The sequence below is a fragment of the Theropithecus gelada genome, chromosome 6 (genome assembly GCF_003255815.1).
Source record: "Theropithecus gelada isolate Dixy chromosome 6, Tgel_1.0, whole genome shotgun sequence".
Taxonomy (NCBI): Eukaryota; Metazoa; Chordata; class Mammalia; order Primates; family Cercopithecidae; genus Theropithecus; species Theropithecus gelada.
The window spans coordinates 104,808,592-104,823,512 of NC_037673.1; the positions used below are offsets into that span (position 1 = coordinate 104,808,592).

Sequence of the window (14,921 nt, forward strand, 5' to 3'; positions counted from 1 at the left end):
AGCTGTAAATAAATGAGTCAATAAGTGTTCCAAGAGGAGGAGGTTATGAAGTAATACAAGATTTTAGAGGAGTTAAAAATATTAAATAGTAGATCAATAAAAAGAGCACTATATTTGGAGTTAGAACACTTGGCTTTCAGTCCTAGCTCTGTCTTTACTTGTTCTGTGGTTTAGGAAATAAAGGGGGTTAATATCTTAAAGAGTTTTTGCGAGAATCAAGTAAGTGAATACATACTTTGCAGGATGTGAAATTAAATAAACCAATAAGGCAGCATAGAAATGAATACTGGAAAGCTTATGCACTCATGCATTTTGCATTCAAGACATTGAATACAACATTTAATACAAAGAATAGACATTTCTCCAAAAAGTTGTGTAAATGGCCAATAGGTATTATGAAAAAATGCTCAGTATCACTGATCATCAGAGAAGTACAAATCAAAACCACAATAAAACATCATTTTATCCCAGTAGAATGGCTATTATTAAAAACACAAAAAATAATAAATGCAGGCAAGGATGTGGAGAAAAGGGAACTCTCATACACTGTTGATGGGAATGTAAATTAGTAAATTCATTATGGAAATCAATATGGAGATTTCTCAAAAAAGTATAATAGAACTGCCATATGATCCAGTGATCCCGCTACTGGGTATTTATTCAAAGGAAAATAAATCAGTATACCAAAGGGATACCTGTACTCCCATGCTTATTGCAGTACCATTCACAGTAGCAAAAATAAGGAATCAATCTAAGTGTCCATTAACATTTATTATTTGTCTGGTGATTTGATAATTGAATGTGTGCCAGTACATGTACCATATACTGGTAAAGTGGTTTGCGTGTTAATAGTTATTCAACTCTTTTACTCGGTGAGGAGGTACAAATATTATCTCTGTTTCACTAAGGAATAAGCTGAGACACTGAGAGATCTTGCTTGGTGTTTTGCACACCTAGAACATACATTATTATAAATAGATTAGTACCTTCAGTGTGAAATATTCTCAAGCATCAGTGCTAATATATCATAGAAGGTATGCCTACTATGTACAAAAGTTCTTTAGGCAATGAATTAACAACTGCTTTGAACTGACTCAAACACTAACTGCCTTGAGTTGATTTATACTCCATAGTTAAGTGCTAAAGTAAACTAATACAAGTTTGTTCATTACTCGATGAAACAGAAATATTCATTTAAGAAGTTTTATATAAATTAAATTTTGATACATTAAATCTTTTTTATTTTCTAGTATGGAAAAAGAGCTTTGAGTTTTTAAACTTTCAACTGGGAAAGTAATCTTCCAGTAATGCGAGTAATATAGAATTTAGTCGGTTTTGAAAGTTCTTATTTCTTCACAGGATTTTCTTAAAATGGGGGTACTCCAAAATCTGTATTGGTATATATCTCCTGGATGTGAGAACTATCAGTTGGAAGCGTTTGTTACATTGCATTGCAATGCTTCTTGCATTGAAAAATATGGCCAATAGGGTATTTTTGATTTGCCAGGTTTATTGCTATCAATTTATCCATATGACAACCTACTCATAGGCCAATTTGAAATATGAAAACAAGAGAAAAAGGGTCTTGGAGGAGTTTGGGGAAAATTGCACCTTACCTAGTGATATGCAATTTTAAAATGCTAAGATTTGGGCATGTTGATATCTGCAGTTTTGTCACTGGTGCATTTTATTTCTTTATCAAAGATGCATGAATGAGTGTTTTTGGTAATGAATAATAAATGAATACTCCACTATAAAAAGCAAACTAATACTGTATCAACAGATAGAAAATAAATGGTCAGATGTATTAAAATATTTACCATCAGACTGGATATCCTTCCTTATATTTTTGACATTATTTTTGATATTGAAAGTTTTATCAAATGGGACACATATGTAGACATATGTAAACGTGTATCTTGTCCGTTAACTCGGGTGTATCCCATGCTTTATTTCCTTTGGTTAGCATTTTAGCAAAATGCATTTCAGGTCTGTTTGTTAGATTTTTTATTTTTCAACAATTTGAATTAGATTTAAACGTTGTGAAGATTAATTTATCTCTCACAAGGTAGAATTTTAAAACATGTCAGAGCTTTATTTATTTATATTTTTATCATCTTAATAACTTTTAAGGGTATAGTTTAGTAGTGTTAAGTATATTCACATGGTTGTGCAATTATAGTTTTTTTAAGAATGGAATCTAATTTGTCAATGAATGTAGATTTTCTAAAGCAATGTCTTCACATTTATTCTACCTTATTGTTCTCTCTCCAGAACATGTATCGATTCGAGGGCACTGGATTTTCAAACATTCCTCAACTTATAGATCATCACTATACAACGAAACAGGTCATCACTAAGAAATCGGGTGTAGTTCTGCTGAATCCTATTCCTAAGGTAGTTGCTTATATACTTTTTTGTCTGTTTGTTTTAAAAGAATTTTTGGTGCGTTAACATTTCCAACAGTAAATAAAGTTCTTAGATTATATGCTAGTCGTTCAGAAAAAAAGAAAGTTTTGTTTTTGTTTTTCTAGCTTTTATTAGTAATACAATTGAAACATGAAATTTCCTTGATTTTATTACAATGAGCTGCTTTTTATTCAGTATTTGCTAGTACACAAATGGCTTGGATTTTTTTTCCCTTTCTTTCCTAGTTTTTCTTCAGACTTGAGGCTTTTCTTCACTTTATAAGGTTCATACTTTGAAAGGTTCAGGTTATAAAAGATTCAAAGTTGTATAAGTCAAAGACAATGTCCAGCAATTAGGAATAAATTAGGGTTTTAATTTGGGATGTTACATTTACAATGTATTATAAGATATTAGAACTATTAAGAACTAGTCTACTCTTCATGGAAGCAGTAAATCAGAACTTACCTATGTGGAGCCAGGTGGTTGGATAAGAGATTGTCTTAGGTCATTTTTACCTCTATGATCTATCGCAGAAAACACTACTTACATGTGCTTTTCAAGATTTGTTCAATAAAGAATGGGTATATGGAAGTTTTGTGTTTTTAAGGTAATATATTTGGGACTTAAACCAAAGTGGAACAATGGAGCTGACTTAGTTTCTGAGCACTTTTGATGTTTCAGGAGTGGGGTTCGTATTGGCAAGAGCGCTTTCCTTTCAGGACTGTCTAATATGAAGAACAGCGTAGAAATAGGAAAGCCACACAATTTGGTAGATTAATATTTGTTGATATGACTGTTATACATTTAGGGATTGCTTTTAATCTGAAGTAAGTGTCAGTTCCAAGAGTGCTGGTACATAGTCCGGATTTAGCAATTTGGAAATTTAAAAAACAATTATTTTATTTCCTTTTGTTAATCTGGGAAATAATATCTATATTTGTACATTTATTGTACTACTGAGTCTTCACTGAGAGGATGACCTTTAATATTTCTCTCACGGAAGATTTTGACAGTTGTTTGTTAAACATTCTAATTCTCTGGTTAAGGAGCTGGCTTTCTTGAACAATTTTCTATAATTATGAAATTGCATAATTCTTTGTTAATTTTTTAAATTCATTTTCTACCCTTAATTACCAAAACCATAAAAAATTCTTCTTCAGTCTGAAATAGATTGTCACATTTTTTCTATAGCATATATATATATATGTATATATAAATCTTTCAATATTTCCTCCTTCATCTTTATTTTTTTCTTTTTTTTTAATTATACTTTATGTTCTAGGGTACATGTGCACAGCGTGCAGATTTGTTACATATGCATACATGTGTCATGTTGGTGTGCTGCACCCATTAACTCATCATTTACATTAGGTATATCTCCTAATGCTATCCCTCCCTCCTCCCACCCCACAACAGGCCCTGTTGTGTGATGTTCCCCTTCCTGTGTCCAAGTGTTCTCATTGTTCAGTTCCCATCTATGAATGAGAACATGTGGTGTTTGGTTTTCTGTTCTTGCGATAGTTTGCTGAGAACGATGGTTTCCAGCTGCATCCATGTCCCTACAAAGGACACAAACTCATCCTTTTTTATGGCTGCATAATATTCCATGGTGTTATGTGCCACATTTTCTTAATCCAGTCTATCATTGATGGACATTTGGGTTGATTCCAAGTCTTTGCTATTGTGAATAGTGCCGCGATAAACATACATGTGCATGTGTCTTTATAGCAGCATGATTTAAATCCTTTGGGTATGTACCCAGTATTGGGATGGCTGGGTCAAATGGTATTTCTAGTTCTAGATCCTTGAGGAATCGCCACACTGTCATCCACAATGGTTGGACTAGTTTACAATCCCACCAACAGTGTAAAAGTGTTCCTATTTCTCCACATCCTCTCCAGCACCTGTTGTTTCCTGACTTTTTAATGATTGCCATTCTAACTGGTGAGATGATATCTCATTGTGGTTTTGATTTGCATTTCTCTGATGGTCAGTGATGCTGAGCATTTTTTCATGTGTCTGTTGGCTGCATAAATGTCTTCTTTTGAGAAGTGTCTGTTCATATCGTTTGCCTACTCTTTGATGGGGTTGTTTTTTTCTTGTAAATTTGTTTGAGTTCTTTGTAGGTTCTGGATATTAGCCCTTTGTCAGATGAGTAGATTGCAAAAATTTTCTCCCATTCTGTAGGTTGTCTGTTCACTCTGCTGGTAGTTTCTTTTACTGTGCAGAAGCTGTTTAGTTTAATTAGATCCCATTTGTCAATTTTGGCTTTTGTTGCCGTTGCTTTTGGTGTTTTAGACATGAAGTCCTTGCCCATGCCTATGTCCTGAATGGTATTGCCTAGGTTTTCTTCTAGGGTTTTTGTGGTTTTAGGTCTAACATTTAAGTCTCTAATCCATCTTGAATTAATTTTTGTATAAGGAGTAAGGAAGTGATCCAGTTTCAGCTTTCTACTTATGGCTCACCAGTTTTCCCAGCACCATTTATTAAATAGGGAATCCTTTCCCCATTTCTTGTTTTTAAAAGAGGGAATTCTCCATAACTCATTTTATGAGGCCAACATCATCCTGATACCAAAGCCTGGCAGAGACACAACAAAAAAAGAGAATTTTAGACAATATCCCTGATGAATATCGATGCAAAAATCCTCAATAAAATACTGGCAAACCGAATCCAGCAGCACATCAAAAAGCTTATCCACCATGATCAAGTGGGCTTCATCCCTGGGATGCAAGGCTGGTTCAACATATGCCAATCAATAAACATAATCCAGCATATAAACAGAACCAAAGACAAAAACCACATGATTATCTCAATAGATGAAGAAAAGGCCTTTGACAAAATTCAACAGCCCTTCATGCTAAAAACTCTCAATAAATTCAGTATTGTTGGAATGTATCTCAAAATAATAAGAACTCTTTGTGACAAACCCACAGCCAATATCATACTGAATGGGCAAAAACTGCAAGCATTCCCTTTGAAAACTGGCACAAGAGAAGGATGCCCTCTCTCACCACTCCTATTCAGCATAGCGTTGGAAGTTCTGGCCAGGGCAATCAGGCACGAGAAAGAAATCAAGGGTATTCAGTTAGGAAAAGAAGAAGTCAAATTGTCCCTGTTTGCAGATGACATGATTGTATATTTAGAAAACCCCATTGTTTCAGCCCAAATCTCCTTAAGCTGATAAGCAACTTCAGCAAAGTATCAGGATATAAAATCAATGTGCAAAAATCACAAGCATTCTTATACACCAATAATAGACAAACAGAGATCCAAATCATGAGTGAACTCCCATTCACAATTGCTTCAAAGATAATAAAATACCTAGGAATCCAACTTACAAGGGATGTGAAGGACCTCTTCAAGGAGAACTACAAACCATTGCTCAATGAAATAAAAGAGGACACAAATGGAAGAACATTCCATGCTTTCTTTTTAAATAAGTGATGCCACCAAATACCCAGCTTCTCAAGTCATAAATTGAGGGCCTTTGACATCTCTTTCTTCTACATCACTGCCCTCCCTCAAGCACTCTGGGTTACAATTAAGTATTTATCTCTTAAAAATACAAAAATTAGCTGGGGGTAGTGGCACATGCCTATGGTCCCAGCTACTTGGGTGGCTGAGATGGGAGGATTGCTTGAGCCTGGGAGGTTGAGGCTGTAGTGAGCTGTGATTGTACCACTGCACTCCAGCCTAGGCAGCAGAGAGAGACCCTGTCTCTAAATAAATGAAGTGTTTTGTACGCTTAATTATTCATGTGGAAGTATGAACACCAATTCTAGTATATATCAGTATGAATAAAATACAGTACAGGAAGATATTTTTTATCCAGATTAGGTTAACAAAATATACAAATAGGATTTCAGCGATACTGATGTCCCATTTCACAAGTGAACCAAATATTTGTATTGTCTAATTTAGACCTTGCTTCGCCAGGTCTAAATTGGGAAACCAAATCTATAAAAGAAAGAAATAACAACGCAGATATGAGTTTGACTAGGAATACAAAATTTCAAATAAAGCTATACCCCTTATAATATAAAATTTGCTATAAAACTTTGATAATAGATTAGATTCTCTGGACTATTACAGGGTTAATTAATGTTTTTCCAACCCCCAACGCTTTGGAATTGATTATCTCACCATCTGATAGAACTAGCTATGAAAATAAATATATACTGGATGCTGTAGAAATTTAAAGGGTTATATATGATTTTTTATATGAGGTGGAAATTTAAAGTTTATCTGGCTATTAACCTAAAGTACTTGTACTTGAAATCTAAAAATCATTATCTCAGTTTGTTGCAAATGTTATACACTTGATTTAAAGGATCGTGTTACTCTTTTAAAAGAAAATCACAAAACAGAAGCTTTGAGTTAGATAATTTTCCAATTATGAGTAGATAACAAATTGATATGGATTTGTTATGGTGGTAGTATCTATTACATATCTTCCTTTGAATTATTTGTACTCTTATAACTGAATTATTTCTTGATTTAATTTGTGTGAAAAGTGAATGTCTTTGATTATATAATGTGCTATAAAATATTTAATTTCTGTCTTGCTAGACTTCATTTTTAGCCTACATAAAGAATTCCACTTTAGTTTCATTGTCATTTCTATTTCCCATTTATTTCTCTTCCCATTTATCTCTGCTCCTACCCATAAAAATATAAGTTTATCATCATAATGCCTAACTTGAGGACAGAATGGCTAAAGTAATCTCTTTCTTTATATTTTATGCACATTCACTCAAAGGTACAGAAAACTAGACAGGATTAAATTGTTTAACTTTCTCACTTTATTATAAACTAGTGGGTGCCTGAGTCACTCATTCCTCTCCCTGATTTTTCCTACACTACCTCCAGAGCTTGTGTAAACATACGGAAGATGGAAGAAATTGTTGTAAAGAGGGGTTATTAATCACCCATTATCATCGTTCTTACATTAGCAAACACGTTATACATGTATATGACCTGTTCTTAATTCAGTTTCTACTCAAATGTCAATTCATCAGGGAGGCCTTCTCTGACTACCATGTATAAAATAACACATCAAGCCCTTTTGCTCCCCCTTCTTCTGCCTTTATTTCTCTTCATCATGGTGACATTTAAGTGACATTGTATTTTGTGATGTATTTTTAATCATTTGTCTCCCCCAAGTAAAATAACTTCCATAGGGCCACAATTAGTGTAGTGTTATTTCCAGTGTCTCGAAGAGTGCTGACCCATGGTAATGTTCAATAAATATTTGCTGGAAGATTGAATTCACTGTGCAATTGCTAGGAGCCCAGCTAATTGCTGACCTTTTTATATGCATTATCTCATTTAACTTCACATATTCCTATAAAATATTAATAAGAATTGTTAATCTCATATAATATTATTGTTGCTGTTATTGCTATAAAATATTATGAATGAAGGGCTAAAGATTAAAATGGTAAATGAATTCAGGAATTCATTTACAGAAAACAGAACTGGTTAAGAGGCAGATCTGGAATTTGAGCCCATCTTAACCACTGTCTATTTTTCCAGATTGTAGAGTCTAGACTTTAGAGGCTAAAATAAACTGTTTAATTAATATGAATGTGAATTTAAGGGAAACGAAGTCTCTTTCATTCTATAAAATATTAACTTGAACAAGATTTTAATATATCAAAAACTATTAGTTTCTATAAAAGAAAAATTTCTGAACAGTAATATTGGGTAGGGAAAGCTAGGATTTGAGCTAAAATATAGGGATTGGTCAAATATATTTAAGAAAGACATCTAGTTTAACATTTAAATAACACTTTTGGAAGATATTTGCTTTGTTAAGTTTAATATTTCTTCATATTAAGATGTTTTTAAGTAAGAAATCTCTTTCTGAATCGAAAGTAAAGCAAAAACATGTATGATTAAATGTAGATTAGGCCAGGTGCAGTGGCTCGTGCCTGTAATCCCAGCCCTTTGGGAAGCCAAGGTGGGCGGACTGCTTGAGGTAAGGAGTTTGAGACCAGCCTGCCTAACAGGTGAAACCCCGTCTCTACTAAAAATACAAAAATTAGCCAGATGTGGTGGCATGCACCTGTAATCCCAGCTACTTGGGAGGCTGAGGCAGGAGAATCATTTGAAGCTGGGAGTCAGAGGTTGCAGTGAGCTGAGATCGCGCCAGTGTACTCCTGCCTGGGCAACAGAGTGAAACTCCATCTCAAAACAAAACAAAACAAAAAAAGGTACATTAGATAGGCAGTGAGCAATTAATTTGAACCTTAGACAACCATCTTAAATTAAGTAATTGTAATTGTAGCTTTTTACCAGAATGTCATATAGATTGTCAGAGTATTAGAGTCAGATTTGTGAGAGGAGAGTAAGTCTCTCTGTGACTGAAACTACTAACTTGTCCTGAGGAGAGAGGTTTATGGCAGCAACATTCATGAGTATTAGACACTGCAAAGAACAGTTTTTAAGAGAAGTAACTGCACTTTAAGTGCACTGTTCACATTGTTTGTTTTAGATAATTTAAAGACTATTTTATCTTATATCTGATATAGCTTGCCTCTTCCAATATTACTGTTTAGTGATTTTCATTTTATAGAGGCTTATAATATACTTTTTGATATGTTGATGTCTTATCAATTTATCATTTTATGAAATCAGTCTTCCTTTTCTTTAAGTCTATATCCATATTCTTAATTCGTTAAGAGCTATTGTATAATTTTTAAAATAATTTAAAATTTTAAGAAAGAGAGGAATGAAAAATAGATGTGACTCAGTATTCATTTAGTAAATATTTACTTAGTACTCACTCTGTGCTATGTTCTTTATTATGTTAGAGTGAATAAATGTTATGAAAATGGAGTAGGATAAGGAGATAATGAAGTACTAGACTGTGTTGAGGAAAGTGTTTAGGTAGTGTGTGTGTATGTGCATAGAGAGGGCTAATTTTTTAAATATCATGGTCAAAGAAAGCCTCCTAATGAGTTTTGGACAGAGACGTAAATCAAAACAAGGAGTTATTTGTGTGGTTGTATAAAGGGGTAACAGTTAGTACAGCATGTGTACCAACCTATCAGAACAGATGCCAGCAGTAAACAATTGAAAGAGCCATAGAGATGTTTACTGGCTGTATATCCTTGTGTGTCTGGGGAAGAGTGTTCCCTGGTGTGACTGAAGAACTGCAGAGGTTAGTATGACTGAAGCAGAGTTGTCAAAAGGGAGAGTGCTGGGAGGCAAGCACAGATTTGGATTAATTTAATAACTAATACATATCATCTTAAAAGGCCAGTTTTTCTTTGTATAATTTAAGAAATTCACATCATTTGAGTAGAAATTCAGTGTAAAATTTTACAAGTTTTCATAGTGGATGTCTTGAAATAAAAGATTTGCGTTTAATAGTGGTAGTGAATTTCAAAGGAGTATATTTAGTAGAATAGGCCATCCAAATAAATTACAGTAAATCCATGATTTTATTTCTAAGAACTTTTTTCCCAGTAACATTATTTTTGGAGGCATCTTGTTAGCTGTGCTTTTGCAGTTAATCATTTTATGCTGTCACTTGTATGGGCTTTTCAAAAAGTGCTGTGTGTTGAAAATTTGAAAAGACATAAGAGTGATCTTTATTTTTAGCTCTTTAAAATTAGATAATTAAATACCATATCAAATTGGATTTCCAGTCATGGAAACTCACAATTTGAAAAAAACGTTCTGAACTAGAATTCTCACTGTTAAGATTTCTGTTTAATTGGCTCTTTTAGATCAATTAATTTGGTCTATTGAGAGTGGAAGAGCACAAAAAAATTACAAAATGTTCTTTTTAGGAAATTTATCAGGAATATATAAATCTCCATGTCGGTCTTGGATTTGAGCACAGATAATCCATTTTTAAGTCTCAATGTTCACTATTATCAGCCACATCTTCTTAGGCAAGCCAGCCTTCTAACTTTATCTGTGGCCTACAATAACCTCACTTGTTATAAAAATCATGTGTGACAATCTCTGTAGTTATATGGTGGAAACTATAAAATAGCGTATAGTTTTTGTTTGAAAGCATGTTTTGCAGGACAGATAAATAATTAACAGAAGGAAAATTTGGAGCATTTTAAATTGTGAACGAAGGAAAAAGAAAAACACTTGAGTACTGTTGAGAATACTCTACCTCTATTATTTTATTAAATCTTTTCAACAACTGTGAATTTGAGTATTAATATTATCCCCATTATTAGGTAAGGAAACTCAGACATTATAATTTACCCTGAATCAAATTTACTGTAAGTTTTAGAGTTGCTACTTGAAAGGGATTCTGTTCTATTTATCATCTTTTAATTACAACTCCATCTAGCATAAATCATAATCTCTATCTGATTAATGTCGATAGCTTAACAAACATTTTTTCTATACTCCAATATTTTAGCACCAGGATATAAGTGAACTTAACAGCTATGTCCCCAACCCACATGAAAGTCTAGTGGAGACTATAAGTGTGTTGTGCTAAGAGAAATACAGGGTGATATTTGAATATGTAGCCACTACTTGGTATAGTCTGCAAAGTTAAATTGCATCTAATTATGCATCTGCTTGATCTACTTAATAATATAAAAGAACCCTACCATGGTACATATATTTAATAACACCCAGACTGATTTTTAAAACTCTCATCTTTTACCAGCAGATATTTTGAGGAAAAGCAATGCTAGTATCAAAAAATTAATAGACCTTAGAAACCACTGATATTCCATAAATGATACCTCAAAAGTTTCACATCCATAAGCCTACCTCAGACTTTCTTAAATTTCATTATATTTTTAGTCGGAAGAGCCAGGTTTTTAGTAATTAGTTCTATCCTTTTTTTTTTTTTTTTTTGCCTACTTTATAAATATTTGGAGGGAAATGGGAATAGGCAGGTAAGGTCTATTAAAAGAGTAAGTCATTGGAAATTTTTAATGCAAATTGAAAGGCAAGATTTGATATTTATAGCGCAAACTTTGCCCAATGTGTGCCATTTCATCATTTTAAAGTATTTATTATACTTTCTTTTCTTTTCTTTCTTTCTTTTTTTGTTTCTTTTTTTGAGATGGAGTTTTGCTCTGTCGCCCAGGCTGGAGTGCAGTGGCATGATCTTGGGTCACTGCAACCTCCACCTCCTGGGTTCAAGCAATTCTCCTGCCTCAGCCTCCTGAGTAGCTGGGATTATAGGCATGTGCCACCACGCCGGGCTTTTGTGTTTTTAGTAGAGACGGGCTTTCATCATGTTGCTCAGTCTGGTCTTGAACTCCTGACCTCATGATCCACCCACCTCAGCCTCCCAAAGTGCTGGGATTACAGGCATGAGCCACCGCCCCCGGCCAAGTATTTATTATACTTTACATATGCATTGACTTTGGAAAGCATTTCTACAAATGTACTTTTGTAGAAATGTACGACAAAATGTATAATATTTCTGATATGAACATGGATGTATAATGTATAATTCTCCCCTCCCCCATTTCTTGTTGGAAGCCATAGAACAGTAACAAAGAGTAACATACACAGTAACATGGAACGAACATAGAAAAAACAAAGCCATAGAACAAAAACAACAAAAATTGGAAAATTCGTAAGCTGCATTTTTCATGAAACAGGGACTTCAAAGTATATCATAAGGTAGCTCAAAGCACCTTATGGCACATGATTTTTCTCAGTCACTTTGTAAGCTGCAGACCTCCAGCCAGCAACGCCCCCACCTGGGCCTCACACAGCCATGTTACTTGCTGCAACGGGTGGCCTGCTCACTCAGCCCACCCAGGCCAACCCTGGCTTACGCACCATCTCAGCCTGCCTGTTTTATAGTTCGTACCACATTCAGCTGTTTGCAAGTTCTTGTTCTGCGTCTAAGAAGAATAAGAATACACTGACAATTGAAGAGTGATGAGTGCAGAGAAGAATTTTATTGAGCAACAAAACAGCTCTCAGCAGAGAGGGGACGTGAGAGTGGTCAGCTACCCTGAGTTAGCTGGTTTCTCTCCCAGTGTGGCTGAGTCTGGGACTTCTATGGGCTCAGAATAGGGGAGTGTGTGCTGATTGGTTTGTGAGTATGCAAAAAAGGTTAAAACAAAGGCACCCACTGAAAGTTGGGCACAACAGTGTAAAAAACCAATTATAAGGCCAGGCATGGTGGCTCACACCTGTAATCCCAGCACTTTGGAAGGCCGAGGTGGATGAATCACCTAAGGTCAGGAGGTTGAGACCAGCTTGGCCAACATGGTGAAACCCTGTCTCTACTCAAAATACAAAAATTAGCCAGGTGTGGTGGTGGGCACCTGTAATCCCAGCTACCTCAGAGGCTAAAGCAGGAGAATTGCTTGAACCTCCCGAGAGGCTTCAGTGAGCCAAGATCATGTTACTGTACTCCAGCCTGAACGACAGAGTAAGACTCTGTCTCAAAAAAAAAAAAAAAAAAAAAAAAATCAATTATGAAAGGGTAGGTATAAGTAAAATAGGTGAAAGGTGGGGATCAATCAGAGGAAGTTGTGCCAAATGGGAAGACAGGTTCTCAATATGGTCCATAGTTTGACTTGTGGCTTGGCTTTCTGGCTTTAAACTGAAAAAGCCTGGAGGTTTTGGCTTGGAGTTGGGGTTTCACTGGGGACCTGCCCCTATCTGCCTAGACGTTTGTCTGCCTCTTGCTGCTATCACTTAGATTGTGGAGAAATCGCGTAATAATAAAGTTAAGAGAACATGTAATCAAGAAAACAAGCTGCAGTGGATTTTACCACCTCCAACAAAAATTACATGCTGAAAGTGGCCGGGCACAGTGGTTCAGTTCTGCAATCCCAGCACTTTGGGAGGCCAAGGCAGGTGTATCACCTGAGGTCAGGAGTTCGAGACCAGCCTGGCCAACATGGCAAAATGCTGCTTCTACTAAAAATACAAAAATTAGCTGGGCCTGGTGGTGCACGCCTGTTATCCCAGCTATTTGGGAGACTGAGGCAGGATAATTGCTTGAACCTGGGAGGCGGAGGTTGCAGTGAGCCACACGCCACACACGCCACTGCCCTCTAGAATATGTGATAGAGAAAGTAAGACTCCATCTCAACAACAACAACAACAACAACAAAACCCAAAAAAACAAAATTACCTGCTGAAAGTGAAGAATGTACCCTTAAATTATAAGGCTATATTCCTTGCTTGCAAAAATGGATGTGGGAAAGGGATGAAGGAAATAAAAATTTATGTGATATGTTAATTGATATAGCCAAAACTGCCCTTGGAGAAAAATTCAGAGCCTTAAGTACTTATATGACTAAAATAAAAAGAATGAAATAAATGAGTTCATCATCTCACTCAAAAAACTAGGGAAAATCAAACCCACAATCAAAGGAATGTGGAAGAATGGAAGTAATAAAAACAAAAGCATAAAGGAATGAATTAGAAAAGGGAAAATATAATATGTATATAATAGTTCCTTTTAGAAAATTAATAAATAATTAAAATACTTGTTAATATAATCAATACAAACATATCACAAAAGGGTGAATCTCTTTAATATACAGTGTACTTCTAGAAATGGATAAGGAAAACTAAATAAAAATATTGGCAATGGATATGGGTGGATAGTTTAGAAAATAGAAACACAAATGATTTTAAATATATTAAAGTTGATTTGCCCCATTCTCAGTAAAATAAAGGAAAAATAAAAATATATTTATTCACCTATTAGATTAGCATAAATTTAAAATTTAATAGCTTAGTGTCTTGACAACGATGTGGATACAAATGCTCTTTGATACTTTACTGTCGAGAGTATAAATTCTCAACAACAACATGAAAAACCACTATAGAAGGCATTTTGGCAGAATCCATCAAAACTGTAAAATGTATATACCGTTGACTCAGCAATAACACTTTCACAACTTATCCTTTAGTTATATGCATGTATGAAATGGTGTCATTCCAAGGTTAGTCACTTCAGCATTGTTTGTAATATTAGGAAACTGGAAATCATTGAAATGTTCACCATTGGGGCTAGTTAAATAAATTATAGTACCCTATCCAGTGGAGTTCTGTGAATGAGGGAGTTATAGATGTACTGACTGGGGAGAGCTCCAAGAGACATTGTTAATACCAAGAACTAAGCTGCAAACAGTTTAGGTTATGTTGTTACCTTTTATATAAAAAGGGTGGGAGTATGATTATAAATCTGAATTTGCTTTTATGTGATAAACATAAAACTAATACAATAAACAACAGAGGTTACATGTTTGGGGAGGTGGTTGAAATTGAAAGCAGAGGTTTAAGGGGAACTTTTTACTTGTTATATTTTACATTTTAATTTTTTTAACCACTGTGAATGTATTACCTATTAAAAAGGTAAGATTAAAAAATATTGAAAACATGGCACCTGTCCTCAAGCAATTATGAATTTTAGGACGATGCTTTATTGAGAAATTACTGATAAACAAAATATTCATGCCATATATTGTTAAAGTAGGAAAAGCAGTTTATAAAATAGCATTATGGTATTTATCTAATTTTTACTAAATAAAGTATAG

At 34.6% G+C, this 14,921-nt stretch overlaps 1 protein-coding gene across 4 annotated transcripts in view; it reads left to right on the forward strand.

The window, feature by feature from the left end:
- The window catches only part of FER (FER tyrosine kinase), a 437,039-nt gene that overhangs the window by 210,589 nt on the left and 211,529 nt on the right, over window positions 1-14,921 (forward strand). For all 4 annotated transcript variants that reach the window (XR_003119794.1, XM_025387375.1, XM_025387376.1 and 1 more), the window contains one exon: window positions 2,275-2,397. Coding sequence is in view for 3 of the 4 variants with exons in the window: in XM_025387375.1 (XP_025243160.1) it covers window positions 2,275-2,397 (123 nt within the window). In the remaining variant the exon portion in view is untranslated. The remainder of the gene's footprint in view (window positions 1-2,274; window positions 2,398-14,921) is intronic.